The sequence below is a fragment of the Podarcis cretensis genome (assembly GCF_951804945.1).
Source record: "Podarcis cretensis genome assembly, chromosome: 12".
NCBI lineage: Eukaryota > Metazoa > Chordata > Lepidosauria > Squamata > Lacertidae > Podarcis > Podarcis cretensis.
Window position 1 is genome coordinate 51,533,705 of NC_137181.1, and position 17,048 is coordinate 51,550,752.

Below are 17,048 nucleotides of genomic sequence, written 5' to 3' on the forward strand. Positions count from 1 at the left end.
TACAACTCTCCATGGCATTGTCATGCAGATTGCTATGCCTTTAGGGTATAACTAGATTCTCAGTCCTGCAGTGCTTGGGGTGTGTGTGAGCAAGACAAGAATGTCAGTGGGGAGGGAAACAAGAAATGGAACTTGAAACTGATTGCTGCAGCTTGTACTGCTACAGGAAAAACAGAAGTGACAAAATGGAGCCTAAACAAAGGGAAGTCTGTAAGACACACACAAACAAGTCATCTACGCCAAAAAAGCAGCATGGTTAGAGGAGAAAAAGTGTGCCTCGATTTTACACTGAGGAAATTAAAAAATACGAAAGCTAGGATATCATGCAAAGAAACAAAAACCCTGTCGTGAAAAACTTAATCTACTAAGAAGCCCAAGTTATTGAGCACCATTGTAACAGGGGTGGCTAATCCTTTTCAGCCCAAGGAACAAATTTGCTGTTGACCAGCCCCCCAGGGGGTCCTTCCATTGAAGGTCATGGCCAAAGTGGAAGTGGGTATCATCACGGCTGCTGCTCCCCCTCGCTCCCACCCACACTGACAGACATGCATTCAGAATACAACATCCACACACTCATCCCCTTCCAAAGGTCTCCAACAAGTCCAGTCCAGTACTGCAATTTTTCACCCCATCACAGAGCTTAGAGGAGAGAAACCACTCCTAGTTCTGTGATAGAGAGGATTTTTTTGGGGGGGGAGGAGGAATGTTAAACATTTTGGCAGGCCTGATTTGACATGTGGGTTCTGCCTCCATGTCTGAACATAATACAAAATGTTGCACGATATGCACCGCCTTAGAACAGTGCTCCACGCTGAACTTGAATTACCTGACATATGATGTCAGGTGGTTGATGGGTTGGTTGCCCCTCCCAATTGGCATACTGGCCTGTTTCCAAGTTACGTATGCTCAGACTAACGTGTAACCAAAGATGTGTAATTGCATCATCATTTTCTTAATGCAAGATGAAGACATTCAAAGGAGAGAAGGATTCTTGTACCTTTGGCATTTGTGCGAAAGAAAGATTTTAGTAGATACAGCCAGAGTTTGAAACTCGCATTATTCTAGGTGCGTTTTGCGACAAGGAATTTTATTAGTGAGAGCTGTTTCTGAGCTCTGGGCGCAGTACTGTGCCTAAGATTTCAGATTAAAACTGCAGAGTGGAAGGAAAGAAGGACCTTTTTCTGCCTCCCCACTTCCAGCCACTCTCTGAAGACTGGATATTCTTAAGATATTCTTAATATCTTAAGAATATTAGGGGGGCGGGCAGGGGAAGCATGGCTTTGTTTTTTGCAGTCTTCAGATGAGGACTAGACTATATGAAAAATGAATATAAGATTTTAGCTGCAGTTCATTCATTTTCAGCATTGTATTATTGCTATAAAAAAGTGTGCCTAGACATTCCATTGTTGCTCCCATAACCTAGGTTTAAGGCGTTATTTAGCTCCTAGCTTTCATATCTCAGTTTCTAACACTGGATACAGCTTTTCACATGTGGGTAAAAAAACCACACCAGCTGAGATTTCTTCTGCTGCACAAGTATAAAAAGGTAGAGGAATTTTTCCCTTCTTTGTCACAGGTTACCCTATCATAAGGGACGCGGGTGGTGCTGTAGGTAAAACCTCAGTGCCTAGGACTTGCCGATCGTCAGGTCGGCGGTTCGAATACCCGCGGCGGGGTGCGCTCCCGTCGTTCAGTCTCAGCGCCTGCCAACCTAGCAGTTCGAAAGCACCTCTGGGTGCAAGTAGATAAATAGGGACCGCTTACTAGCGGGAAGGTAAACAGCGTTCCGTGTGCTGCGCTGGCTCGCCAGATGCAGCTTGTCATGCTGGCCACGTGACCCGGAAGTGTCTTCGGACAGCGCTGGCTCCCGGCCTCTTGAGATGGGCACACAACCCCAGAGTTGGACACGACTGGCCCGTACGGACAGGGGTACCTTTACCTTTACCTTACCCTATCATAACGGAGCATTTTACAGAACATAAATAGAACTGCAGTACTGTACAAATTTCTGGAAATATCATACCATTGGCTGAGCTGCCTGGTCCATTAATTTCAATGCAAGATTTTGTGCTTGATCTCGAACTTGATCTTTGGCATCTCCCATTCGATCCATCAAAACTATAAGAACTAGAGGACAGAAATAAGAATTAATAATATATATGGAATGCAAATTCTGAATAAAATTTTATCTGGTAACTAACTGTAAAAGTGATTCCACCTCATCCAGTCCCAAGTTTAGTAAGAAGATCACTGAAGAAGGCTGTACTGCTTTAAGGTTTTTTAAACTGCTTTGAGAGGTTTTTAAAAAAATAATAATCAAGAGGTATATGAATTTTATGAAATAAATAGAAAGTGTACATTTTCACACTGAACATTGGGCAAAAGTGTACTAATTACTTCTCTATACAGATCTGTATGTGCGATCAGCTTTCTACACGTCCTGTTTGTAGAAAAGCACAAAATATGGAAGCCAGTCTCTGAACATATAAAATCCAAGACAAAGTTATTGATTTGGAGTAAGAATTCTAACCTAGCTATTGTTGTAACAATTCCAAAATCTGTTATTACATAGACAACGTCTTCTTACCAGTTTCTATCCCCAAATGCTAGACAACACCAGGCAGAAATTTCAGTCTTTTGACCCTAACCCATATCCAGGGACTCATCTGCCTAGCCATGCCAGTTCATAAAGACTGAATATTTATTTTCTGATTTTTTCCGATAAGAGGAGGAGATTCAGAACCAGCAGGCAGGAGGGGAGCAATGCAGGCTGAAAAGGTAATCAAACACATAGGTTTGACTAGTTAATCTGACTTAAGTTCTGAGGAAGCCATTAATTTGTTATTGCTTTTAACCCTTGTGTTGAAATGTCTGGCCCATTGGCAGAAACTTTAAAGTTTCAAGGGTTCCTTAAATGCATACAGATAAAGCTGTAACTTCAACAGAAAAAAACAAACCATGACCCAAGGCACCCGATGACCTGAAACTGTTACAAAAGTATGCGTTTGAATATTTTCACACAAGACTTTTCTAACACTACTTTCTCATGATATATCATGGCTTGGAACCAAAGATGACACCACATGATGAACGTATTCACAAATGTCTTTGCTTACTAGTGCTCATTAAAACTGGAGCCTCAGCTAAAAATGATGTCAGGCATGCAAGAAAATCTTACCTGTCTGGCATTCTATACACCCAGGTTCAAATTTAATTTTGAACATAGAAGCTAATAATCTAAACAGGACACAGATCCCATGTGTGCTAACGCAGCGTAGTGACACAGCAGCATGTGCAGACGAAGTACGCAGTACATAAGGCTGCACATGATTCCCTTCTCCCATCTTTGCTGGACCTTCATATTAAAGCAGAGATGTAGCAAAACATCTCTGATCTTTGAGGAGCTCCAGTGAAAGCCGCAGCATGATCAGCTGGGTGGGGTACTTAAAATCTTTCTCTGCCCCCCTCCTTATTCAACTCGGAACAAAGACAAGCCTCTGCACTCAGCAGACAGCTGTAATGCTTGGGGGGGGGCTTAATTAACAGTACTGGGAAGGGAGTTATGTGATGACACTATGTAGTCCCAGAAACACAGTACAGAAAATATGATGGCTGCCTGGCATAGAGCAATCTGATTTTTTTTCTGTACAGTGTTGCTGGAAACCATGCAACTTCATAAAATGCTTTGCCCAGGTCTATTCATTAGAGATGGTTTTTAGCAATGGTCACAGGTGGCTGAAGAGTGCAGGGGCTTGATTAAAACATGGAAGGGGGGACGAAATGATTAGACCGCACAGCCACTTCAAAAGATAAGCCCACCCCACCTGACCTTATGAGAAGAGATCTTCCACCTCCACCTCACTCCCTGAGATCATCTAATGTTCATTTGGCTCAGTCCTAGAACTACCTTCTTAATAAATATTCAAATACTACTTCTGAAAGCATCTTCATTAAAGATTGTTTGGGGATTGCTTTGCCATTACACACACTTTGAGCTATGGCAGCAGTGAAGAACCTTTGGCTGGTGAGCCTCATTATATCTATGAGACCTTTTTCTCACGTGCCCAACATCTAACATAATCTGTGGTGGCAGAGTGGGGCAGGGAAAGACATGGCAGAGGTGGTGTGGATTCAAACTGTGCCTGCAGACTGACATTTTCCTTCTGTCAGTCCACAAAGAGAAAACATCTACTTATGGGTGTGGTTTGAATCCAAACCACATCTGCAAATGGACTTCAAAGGGACTCCCTCTCAGCACCCATCAGCTGATCAGTGTTGAGAATGAACCCCTGAGAATATGTCAAGTGATTGATAGGTGGGCGGCACAGCCAGATCTAGTTACCACACTGGAGTTAATGGGAACTATGTACACAAGAGAGTTTAATTTATTATTTAGGACAAATGCACTATTAATTTCCATTAAAAACAGTATTGCAAATTTTCCCCACAACATCCAACTAAGTGTTTGCTTAGTGCAGTGGTTCTCAAAGGGGTTTGCGTGCCACAATAGTGTAGGAGAAGGGGTGGCAAGTGTGCCAGAAAGATTCGATGGCAATTAAAGAAAGATTTAAACAGTATAGTATAATACTAGTATTATCAGTATAAATTTATATATATTTACTTTTAGAATATTAATAGATATCTTTTCAAAATCAAGCACTGTTGGTTGTTTCTTTTTGTTTTTCAATGTATTTCTTATTAATAAAAAAATCAGTATGGTGCGAACAAATTTTTACAGTGGTGTCCCGCAAGACGAATGCCTCGCAAGACGAAAAACTCGCTAGACGAAAGGGTTTTCCGTTTTTCGAGGTGCTTCGCAAGACGAATTTCCCTATGGGCTTGCTTCGCAAGACGAAAACGTCTTGCGGGTTTGCTTCCTTTTTCGTAAAACCGTTAATACCTGGGGAATCCGCGCTCCGCAAGACAAAAAAATCGCAAGACAAAGCAACTCGCGGAACGAATTAATTTCGTCTTGCGAGGCACCACTGTATTCTGATAGTGTGGCCTGGAAAAAGAAGTTTGAAAACCACTGCCTTTAGTGGGAATTAAGTCCATGTAAATTCTTTTAACATCCTCAGGCATATTCCTTAAGCTCTAAACAAAGCATCAAACAGAAGAACAGAAAAATTCCATTTACACCCTCAGACAAGTCAAACATTCAAAGATTCAAAAGTAGTATTTTATGAGTGAAAAGTTTTAATCCTAGAATAATGAAGCTAAGTGGTACTTAATGTCATAACTGATCTTGCATGACCAAAGTCATGCTGTGATTTGATCTGAATAAGATTGGCAGGCTGGAAAGAGAGCCCTTTAAAAGTACTAATTAGAATTTCCTCATACGAACACAACCTCTATTAAATCAAAACCAGGCAAACACATATGCCCACAATAGTGAACTGGAAACTTTTTCAAAATCTAGTCACTTGGCAATGTTATGCCAGCAACTGGAATTCTTCCTAGTCAATCCAAGTTTATTAATGCACAAGCCAGAGGACCTGCCATCTTAAAAGTTGCTAAAACAGTATTACACACAATAAATACATCACTCCCTCTAACAGCAAACTTGGGTGGTGGGTAACAACAATAAATTCAACCAAAACAGGGTCACTTAGAAACAAAGGTGACGCATTAGCATGCTCAAGTGAGCCCCAAGATTTGCAGTACAAAAAAAATATATTAAGAGCCTACAGGGTTCTCTGAAAGCTCAATGAGGAATGAGTATGCTCAATAGTAACAAAATGCTGCATCACTTAGAAAATTAAAAAAAAATAACACATAACCAAGGGAGTGGAATGCCCCACTTGAGTGCCCATAGCTAGTAGACAGTAACTGCTGCTAGAAGGCAATGGTAGTCTATAAAATTTCCTTAAAATAGCTCAACAACTTTGGTAGATCACTGCCAGTTTTTTTATAGTGGGAGTAGATCTCAGTCTCTTGAAAGTTGGACATGCCTGCATTAGTTCATTGAATCACAGTCCTATGATTTTAGATCCAATTTTGCCTGTGGCCAGGATAAACATGACCATGTATTTAGAGGACTTTGGGCTTTTTATTTTCAAGAAGTCTGTAGCTTTGGATATAGTAGATATGGGTGCTAACTTTACACTAGGGCTGTGTGATGTTAGGCTTTCAACACTGCTATGTATCACCAAACATCATGGTTTGGTGATATACTGCGATGTTGAAACAAGCTGCATTGGCCCCAGCTGACGAGACAAAGGGTGAAACTGTCACAGCTCTAACTGCAGGAGCTGAGGCCCTTTCACCCCAGCACACAGGCTGGGGCCAATGCAATTTCCCCTGCCTGCATCTCAGCTGGGGGCCTGATGCTTTGCTCAGTTAGGAGGGGCAGTTTCACAGAGCCCCCATCCCGCCGCTGGCTCCCTTAACTGTTCAGCTGAGGGGAGTGCCAACCGTATGCCCCACAGCGCAGCAGTTTCATGAAGTCCCCACTCCACCGCCGGCGCCAGGCTGAGGGCTCCATTAACTGCTCAGCTGATGCAAGGGCAGTAGCAGGCTTCTCAGCTGAGCAGTTTAAAGATGCGAAGGGAGACGCTGTATTGGCGCCTTGCTGGTGCAGCTTGTTTCTTCCTCTGCAGTGTATGAGGGCAGACCGTGATGTTGGTTTTACTCAGCGGTATGTCACTCATGCAACAGCCACCGTTCTCAAGCCCCTCAGTTGGCAGCGCCCACTGGAGGAAGACTCTTGAGTCCCTCTAGAGGACGCTGCTATCAGAGGGACTCAGGTGCGCAGCGGTTTCATACCAGTCCTGGGTGATATATCGCTGCATCGCCCTGGACTACTTTGCACAGCACAGACAGAAGACAACATCTGAGCAAAGTGTGCAACATAACCATGCATTTGGGTACTATAACACAATCCTTTGAATTTAACACAACTGTACAGGTATTTACATTTGGATACTAATCTTAGCTTTATCATACTAAAGACAACTAACATGGTATGTGTGTATTTTTTACTTTGAAAAACTGAACAAAAGGCATCCTAAGAGAATCACCAAATTGCTTATCTTCAGTTCTTTTACACATAACATTTTAAAGCCACTCACTCACCAGGTCCTATATAGGATTTGAAGCGTCCTGAAAGTCTGTCAACAAAGGCACCGAGAAGATCTAATCCAAGTAGTGATACCTGTGAAAATAATGAGAAATCTTAAAAATGCAAGTTTGGGTGATGGCTTACCATCTACTCCAGTCTTCCAGAACCTAGTTTCTCCTCCAGAAGTTTTCAACTACAACTCTCATCAGTCCTGACCATTGGCCACAACAGCTGATGGAAGCTGAAGTTCATCACTTTTGGACAACTACAGGTTACAAAAAGCTGACTAAGCCATCTAAGTCAGCATCACATATGTAAGCTTTCAGAGTAAGAAACCACAATTAAAAACTTATTCACACAGTGCCATGACTATGGATGAATGGCAAAAGATTGGACAATATTCTTCCACCTTGGTTCCCCATAGGTTTTTTGACTAATTTTCATCATCTTTGGCTGCTGTCTTACCTGGTTGGGGCTGATGGAAATTATAGGCCAACATCACCTGGAGACCTAAATTTAAGAAACAGCAACTTGGGCTCTTCTTGAGAAAGTTTGATCACAGAAATCTATTCTCTCACCACTGTTTATCATCATTATAAAAAATGCTCTCAGAACTGCAGGAGCCCACTAGGCCTTTCTTCTGTGATTTATGCCTAGCAGAGACAAATATTTAATCCTTTCTGCATACTACTGCCCATAAGCTAGTGCAGAGCAAGGATAAGCACTGGGGGCAATGTTGCAAAACCTATATGGAAAAAAATGTTTCAAATCTGAAGAAAATCTAAACAGCAAGCCATAAAGTAAACACAATAATATTGTTTTTTTAAAGAAATGTAATAGTGGGGTTTTCTATTATTCTTTCATTTAACTACCAATGTTTACTAGCAACATTTATACTTAGAAAACATTTTGAGTTGCATAACAGAGGAAAGCTATGAATTACAAGTACAGAATAGCAAGTAGTTTAGGACCACAAGTGCCTACAAGCAAGGTGTGGTTTTCTTTCTGACTAATCCCAAGGTGACAGCAGAGTAAACAATGAAAATTCAAGCAAGACACCCTTACTTAAAATTCAGTGGCCTATCTAAAGAAACACAAATTTCACTTGGTTTCAAGACTAAAATTGAAAAAAGGTCTGCAAAGCTATTCTTTAAAAGAGAGCATTTCTCTTGGTAGAGAATTAAAGGTGTTATTTAGCTTGATGGGGACTGCTGGGGAAGCCTTGAAGAGACATTTAACACACTAATTCTACCACCTCTGAGTAAAACCTCATACTTTAAGACTAGAAGCATTTGCTCATCCTTTTGAGTTCAAAACCAAGACTTTCATATTAAAAATGAAACAGTCATAAGCTACCCATTATTCCTAGAACTTAACATGATATATTTATATCATTTATAGCAAAATTGTTTAAACTATGCTGAACTGCCCAGTCATTCTATGGTTCAACCTCAAATTTAAAGCATAACACATACATCAGAATGCTCAGGAAGATGAAATATTATAACACAGAAATAGTCTTCAAAAATCGACACCCCCCCCGAATAACTACCCACAATTTTTTTTTATTCTCATCCATATACAATTCAAAATATACTCAACTCTCAAACCATCTCTGTTATCAACAGGAGAATGGCAAAAAATACTTACAGTGGTGCCTCGCAAGACGGAAAACCCGCTAGACGAAAGGGTTTTCCGTTTTGGAGGCGCTTCGCAAAACGAATTTCCCTATGGGCTTGCTTCGCAAGACGAAAATGTCTTGCAAGTTCCTGCGGGGTTTTTTCCCTTTCCCCCCCTTTTCCCAAGCCCTAAGCCGCTTATCAGCTGATCCGCTGATAAGCCGCTTAACAGCTGATCGCTATAAGCCGCTAAACCGCTAATAGCGCTAATCCGCTAAACTGTCAATGGGCTTGCTTCGCAAGACGAAAAAACCGCTATACGAAGAGCCTCACGGAGCGGATTAATTTCGTCTTGCGAGGCACCACTGTATCTACCAGCCAGTTGAACTTGTACCCCTCGGACTTTAACCTCTTCAGAACAAAAGCTCCTGGATCAACTCCCTGCCCATGTGCTTTCCATAGCTATAGAGCTGCACTTGTCCAGTAGAACTCTGTCTGCAAATTTTAAATATAAATACTGTATATCTATACATTCTTACATGGTGATACCACTCCTGCTAAGCGGCTGCAAAGCTGTTTCTCCAAAACATCACTGGGCCCTGGATGATTTAAATTTTCACATTGGTCCTAGATCCCACATAGTGGTTGAGAACTGTTCAGTGCTCCCCTGCTATCTCTACATGCAAATAAGTCAGGTATATGTGGGAATGTTGCATTAGGCAGATTGCTGTTAGGTATATCACACCCTCCTATCATTGAAGAGTATGCAAAAACAATTTAAGCTAACTATCCACCTTATAAGTTAGTGTTGAGTGAAACAAGGACTCTAACAGAAGAGGGTAAACACATAATTAACCAGCAGAGGGAATGCTTTCGTAGCAGTGAGTGAACAGCATACCCAACTCTACTTATTTACAACAAGCTAGATATGGAAGCATAATGTAACTCTAGTGCCTACAACATGCTGCACAATGCTCTCAACTGCAGAATTTTGTGGTGGTGGCCAAAACACTTCTGAAAATTCTAAATGGCTCCATGGCTCTGGAAGTGGCCTGTTGTTACTGGATTACAATCTAAGCAATTATTCCAAAGAATAATGTCGCCAGTAAATTAGTCTGGTCACAATTCCATATGACAGTAGCTGAAGAAAGAGACGAGAGCAGATAGGTACTGTACTTATTCCTGAAACAGGGACTGCTGTGACAATGTGATATAATTTCAATGAGTACCTTTGGCCCAGTTAACAACATTGTGAACTGTGAGTGATCTTCAAAACACACCTGCACTTTCTGGATACCCAGGGAAACTATATGGTAGACAAATAAGTCACCTTATGCCAAAAACCCAGGCTGCATCATGTGTTTATGTTTCCAGCTACCACCCAGAGCAGACCACGTGTTTGACTATGAAGGTCACAACTGTATTTGTGCCAAATTCTTCTACAGAAATTCACCCCTGAAGAATTTACAATTGATGTTCTTCTCAAAACTGCAATACCGACGACACAAGGAACTAAAGAAAGGGATTTGTAAAGGCCAGTTTTGTACCCAGGACAGGCTTGAAATATTGGGGGGGGGCGGGGCGGGACTTGCTTGTTGGCCTGTACAACTTCTATGTGAAGTTTTAATGAGCTAAGATAGGCATTCTCAACAATAGGTCCTCTTGGATGCCAGTGACAGGCTTGCCATTGCTTACAGAGAATACACCAACACTATAATTTACTATGTAAAAACAATATCAAAGAACCAAAGAGTGAGGTCCTGCAAGAAACCTGAATCTCAAACTCTTCCCACCATCCCCTGCCCACATCCATTCAGGAAATAACCATTAAAGAACCTAATAACAGCAGCCATACAATTAGAAACTCATTCAGTTGATCATCTTTAATCCAATGTATGCTATCCTCTGCCAACAATCCACTTCTGCTACCTATGCAGGAAAAGTAAATCAGCCTCTAGGCAGAAGATGGAAATGTTCCCACATTCATTTCTGGACCTCTGCTTTTGAATTAAAATCACTATTCTTCGACTGAGTGACTCAGATAAATTATAGTTTAGCAAGTTCCTATTTATTTAGGACTCAATTGAGATGTAGGCTCTCTCTCTCACACACACACTATTACTACAGGTGCTAAAATTAACAGATTATAGAATTAATAGACATATTATTTAATTGTCAGTTATTGCTGTTGTACAATTATAAATTTAAATATATATTTTTTTAAAATCAAACTCTCCATACAAATGCCACCAATAATATATTGTATTTCTTGGTTATTTGATTCCACTGTTGAAATTTTCCCTACTTTTAAGAGATTTGCATCTGTAAGGAAATTTCTGAAACATCCAGAATTTCTGTACACCAGAAGAAACAAAATGATATTTGAATAGAACAAAAAAGTATGCATCTGATAAAGAGGACTCTCAAAGTTTATAGTATGACACAGATTCATTTTTGAAGCTGTCAGAGGACACAAGTTGAAATTGCTGCAATAGACTAACATTACAATCCTAAATCCTACTTATTACAATGAAGATTACTCCCAGGTAAATGGAGTCAGCCCCTTGAGAACTGCATGCTTACTCAAAAGTATCACTAGATTAGCTTGCACTGAACACAGAGGGAACATCCATAAAACTGCACTCTGGTATTTTACTATTTTTACATACACACACACACACACACACACAAAACTACTATGGATTAAGGTTAGTTAGATTTCTTTTTAATTCTTAAATTGTGATTTTAAAGCAATTCTTAGAGTAATGATTGATAGTTGTGAAGTAAGTATTAAAGCTCTGGCTGAAATACTGTACTAACATTTGCATTTCTATATTAAACACTTAACATCTGCCCATCTACAAACATGCTTTTTACAACAACAACAACAAATCAACAAAATAATAATAATAATGGGAATAGCTAACTATGCATCTAAACAAAACTCAAGCTGTTCTGAAATGTGGTATCTTAGCTGTTGACTGAAGAAACTGATTCTAGTACTTTCAAAATATTTACCTTGTTTCTCCATTCTTTCCATCTCCATGTAGGTGTTTGCTCCTGTATCCTGCCTTCAAGCTTATTTTTTCTTTACCATTTCTCTTCATGAAGTTGTCTTTATTATACTGACTACTAAATCTAACCCTCATACAGATAATTCATTAAAGATAAATAAAGAGAGTGTAACTGGGAAACAGTCACTAACTAAAAGCAAGTATGAACACCACCAAGAATCCATCTGTTCCACACACGTGGGTACAGTCACGTGCAGTGTTTTGAAAATCTATGGTACTCACCAATACACAAAAGCATAAACATCTCAATCTCTTTTTGCTCTATTGGATTAGGTACTTGCAATATGACTCATGTCTGGATGTACCTAAAGGCACTACAAATCATTTTTTAAATTAGTATCCAATAATTCATAGCAACTGAGGGCATGCACATGCATAAACGTGTATATATATATATATATATATATATATATATGATATGCAGATTATACACACAGATTCATCTCTGGGGAATTTGAGTAATCAACACATCTGAAGCCTGGGTTATGGAGCAATACCGCCACCAGATGACAGGACTGTAAATGAGCTATACAGTAGTTAAGTCACTGACTAGCTATTGAAATGGTCAAGTCCATCACTGGTAGGTAATACAACAACAGTCTCAAGTTTTCTACTGCAATCTCAAAAGTTTTTATTTTTTTTATTTTAAGCACGTTTTCCACACCTCATCTCTCAATAATTACTATTTTCCTATGTGACAGCCAAAAAGAAAAGAAAAAACAGCATGGAAAATTCAAAGAGTCGCTACAAATTTTCTGGAAAGTGTAATGAAAAACCCTGGGATTAAATTATCACCATAGAGAATAACTCCTATTTACCCTCCAAACCGGACTGTTTCAGCACATTGTTTGGCTTTGCTGGCCCTCCACAGAAAGAACTTAATTTGGAAAGTAAACAAAAACCCTTAACAAGGAGCATTGTGTCTAGCAGTGTACTCCTATAACCTACTCCGAAGAAAGCCCAAGTGACTTCTCTGGGACACTCCCAAGTAAGTGAGGCAGCACTGCAGCCTAAAATCGGATCAGCATGATGACACACTGCCAAACCCTGCATATTTTTATATGGAAGAAAACTCCTTGAATCCAATGATGCAAATATATGACTGCAGTCTTAATGCATTTCTATTTGGATGCTGCCCTTTCACTCCTGGGCCAGTACATTATTTAATTGGTACAATAAGAAGGTATTGGAAAAACAAGCATCTCAAACCCATAAGAAACATTTTAAAATCCGGGAATAAACTTGATTTTGGCCCACAGAAGGTTCACTGAAAGGGCAAGCCACAAAAAAAACACTTTACGAAAAAGAGGGCCACGTAAAATATGTTTCCCCCGCTGCAAACGAAATAAAGCACAAATAAGCTTACCTTGTAATTACTAGAGTTCACCCATCCTGTCAATTCATCAATGACTTTATCCAGGCGTTGCTGATCCTGCTCAAGATCAGTGGAAACGCTGGGATCGTTCAGATACTCCAGAAATTCTTGGCCGACCTGCATCCTGCGGCCCACATCTTTCTGCGGCACCTGATCGCAGAAGTAATCCATTCTGCTATGCTCCATGGTTGGTTGGAAAGGACCTTCGCCTGAAAACAAACCTCTCTGATCCGTGTTTATTTACAGCTTATATGTATGTATGTTCGCGGGGAGGAATCTGAACCAGCCCAGAAGGAATTCCCAGGTGCAGTGAAATCCAGGAAAGCTCTGCCTTCACAGTTCCCTTTTCCCAGAAAAAAACCCCCAAAACTAGGAAAAGTACCAGTCCTTTGACAAAAAGAGAACATTAAATCATCCCCCCCCCAAAAAAAATGAAGGTTATGATGATGATAATTCAAATAACAGTCTCCAGTGATTGCTGTTCCAACGCAAGATCTGAGGGGAGGAGAAGGTGTTTATTTTGGGGTCGGGGTGGCGATGCCCGCGGTGGTTTCCCTCCTGGTCCTCCTCCCGCTTTCTTTCCCCCCTCCGAGGTTCTGGGTTGCGACGTCGGCAGCGGCGCGAAGCAACCTCTTTCCCAAGTCCTCCGAGGCCAGGCGAGCAGGGCGGGGAGGCGGCGGGGCACTTTCGGAGAGCATGGGAAGAAGCCAATGGGGTCTCGCTCGCTCCCTCAAGGCCGGCCAGGGAAGCGCCGCAGTTCGCCGCCCAGGCGCCCCTCAGCCTCTCACCGCAGTGAGGAGGAGCAGCAGCAGCGGCAGGAGGAGGAGGAGGAGGAAGGGTGGCCGCTCCTCAGGACCAAGGCAAGCAGGAAGCGGCCGGAGCTGCTGCTGCTGCCGCCGCCGCCGCGTCGCTGCGGGGAAGGCGGGACTCTCATGCTGCGCGCGCGGAGGCTGAGGAGGAAAGCGAAGGGGCCCAGCGAGCTCGCGCCGCTCTCCTCTCCTCAGGGCGCCGGCGGGGGCTCCGTCCTGTGGAAGTTGCGTCCGCCTCGAGTCGCCGACCAGGCCCCGCCTTTTCTTGCCTCTTTGCCCCGTCCCGCGCGTGCGCACGCGCGTCCCCGCTTCCCTCAGCGGCGCTCTCCCCGACCATCACTTTCCTGCGCATGTGCAGAAACCCTTCCTCCGCGCCGTCTCTCTCCCTCTCCTTTCCCCTCGCGCCTCTGCGGGCCCGCCCCCTGCTCCGCCCCTCCCAGTGAGAGAGAAAAGAAAAAGAGGGCCCGCGCGCGGGGGCGGGCGCGCGCACCCCGTGTCTTCCAGCGCCTCTCGAACGAGGCGCCATGCGCATGCGTCCCAAGAACCAATCCCAGTGAGGGAGGTGGGAGGGGTGGTTGCGGGGAGGAGGCCCTGCTTCCTTCCTTCTTTTTATTCGTCGCTCGCTACGGCGCCTGCGCGGCGCGCATCTTTTTTCCCGCGCGTATTCAAAGATAGCCCCCATAACGATTGCATGAAGGAAGGTTGAAGGGACTCCAAAGCAATCCATCCCAATCTATTGCTGCCTGACAGGGGCTGGCCCCTGTTTGTCACGCAGACACAGACACGTGAATTTGTAAATCTGTATTTCACACAACGTTTCAAACGCATGCATTTGGAAAGGATCCTTAACCTGGCAGAGAGCAAGAGAGATGACCTGAAATACAGCCCAAAACGCTTTATCAGTACAGGACATAACATTTTACATAAAAATAAAGGATAACCCTGTATCATACAGGACATGTGGTAACCCTAGCTGCGGCAGGCTTATTGAGGATCTGCCAAGTGCCAAGTTCCTAAATGAATAATTTTTCTTTTTATAAATTAGTGTTTATGATCTTCAGTTTTATACATTTCAATAATTTTACAATATCTTCAACATTTCAAAACTCAACTTCGCCCTCTTTCTGTGGCTCCTTAAATTTGTTTTATATATATATATATATATATTCTGCCTATTCCAAATTAAATTAATTTACTCATTGATTCATCTCCTTTCAGTGGCGTAGCGTGGGGGTGCAGGGGGGGCCGGCCGCACCAGGTGCAACATCTGGGGGTTAGGGGGTGCAAATCCACGGGTTAGGGGGCGCAAATTACTTGCCTTGCCCCGGGTGCTGACAACCCACGCTACGCCACTGTCTACTTTATATACTCTTATAAAACTGCAGGCTATTCCAATAATCCTGCCAATGTTCTTATCTGTTTACAGTTTATTTGTAAATCTTCAATAAAACATTTCCATTCATTTATTTAAAAAGTTTGTTATCTTAATTTCTTATTTTACCCGTACATTCCGCTATTTCTGCATATTCCATAAATTTTTGTCTCCATTCTTGTTTCGCTGGGACTTCTTTCCAGGGAATAATTTTTAATCCTCACGACCCAAGTAGTTGGAAACTGGAATATTCTGCAATAAAACTACCCAAAGCTTTCTCTCTCTCTCTCTCTCTCTCCAGGCCAAGGCTCCTGTTTGTGGGAGGAAAGATCACATTATCTGGCTATTCAAGCCAAAACTTTAAAAAAACAACTGCTTATTTAAATTTTCAGGAGTATAGAAACATTAATACACATACAAAACATCTCAGTTGTGAGCTCATCTATACTTGGCTTGTCCAGTGCTTAGAAACTGCGGGTCCAAGGGGTTTGTTCCTTGCCCTGCCAGCAGATCTGTACAGAGGTTATCTGAGACTCACAGTTAAAATTTAGTATAAACTCAAATTTTAAAAAAGCAGCCAGTCCCTGGTGGGGCCCACCTTAATCCTACAAGGCCTGGGCCACAGCGTACCCTCTACCCAGGCCTGCTGGCCTGCCGCTTTCCCCCTAAAAACCTGCTCTTTCCTCTGAATCAGAGCAAACATGCATCTGCACGAAACCCAATTGGCATTTGCTCCAGTTCAGGGGCGCAAGAGCAGGTTTTCTCCGAGGGAAACAGGAGGACAAGCAGAAGTGCGGGCAAGCCCTCGATCGGGACAATTTAGTGAAATGCATTCTGCCATGGTTGGTCGTGTGTCAAAGAAGAATACCCAATGGTGGGTGTTCATATGTGCCATGCCATAGATTTCTATGAAAAGGCTTTGACTCGCTTTGCAAGTTTCCCCGGCCCTAGCTTCCATTTTATCAAGTCATAGGCTGCACACAAATGGCAGAGAATGGTTAGGAAAGGGATGGGTCAAAAGGGACCAGTTTACGCAGGATCTTGGGTCATAGAAGCACCAAGCTACATGTTCCACAGGTACAGCTTTGCGGCAGAAGAATGTGCGTTTGCGAAAAAGCCCTGAAGAGGCTTCCCTCGCTTTTCTTGTATTCAGACTGAAAGTACGGTATACGGTTGTATTTACAATCTGATCCTATGGTTTGGAAGCAGTGGCTGCTAGTCAGCTATTTGCCCAATTGTCCGGTATTTTGCATTCATGCTGTAGTTTACGGTATTATTGGAAATCTAATGGGACAGGCTGCTGTGGTTTAGCAAAATAGTGCCAACAGCACAGTATCAAATATAATCCATTTGGGAGATCCCAGGTGGTTCAGCTTCACTAGGGATTTCATCCTGTTTTCACTAGAATGAAGACACATCAAGGTAATTCACATGGGACTGGTGAGCTTTCATAATAGGAGTAACTAAACTGTGCTGTCCCCCACAGTCTTGTACACCCGGGTCCTGCTATGCGAACACTCATTATATGAACCTTCAGTTATCCATGCATGAAGGATTCCTACCCTAACATCACTACACAAATGTCTGATTCAGATATCCGAACATACAAATCATTGCACACTGGGAAAGATCCTCCAACCGAGTGCAATATCTGGCAGCGTAGTAAGAGAGACATACATTTTGGGGGTTAACTTTTCATGGGAATGCTTCGGGATTTTGGAAAATTGTTGGCTTGCTAC

The 17,048-nt window shown here is 42.4% G+C and overlaps 1 protein-coding gene across 23 annotated transcripts in view; it reads right to left on the bottom strand.

The window, feature by feature from the left end:
• CLASP2 (cytoplasmic linker associated protein 2) overlaps positions 1-14,186 on the bottom strand; it is a 132,710-nt gene extending 118,524 nt beyond the window's left edge. For 14 of the 23 annotated variants that reach the window (XM_079947734.1, XM_079947758.1, XM_079947759.1 and 11 more), the window contains exons 1-3: positions 13,120-14,185; positions 7,075-7,153; positions 2,024-2,127 (exon numbers count right to left, since the gene is read on the bottom strand). In XM_079947734.1, the coding sequence (XP_079803860.1) occupies positions 2,024-2,127; positions 7,075-7,153; positions 13,120-13,314 (378 nt within the window). In that variant the 5' untranslated portion in view covers positions 13,315-14,185. Of the gene's footprint in view, positions 1-2,023; positions 2,128-7,074; positions 7,154-13,119 lie in introns of all 23 variants that reach the window. The other 9 variants (XM_079947743.1, XM_079947745.1, XM_079947739.1 and 6 more) reach the window with 3 other exon arrangements.
• Between the last annotated feature and the right edge of the window lie 2,862 nt (positions 14,187-17,048).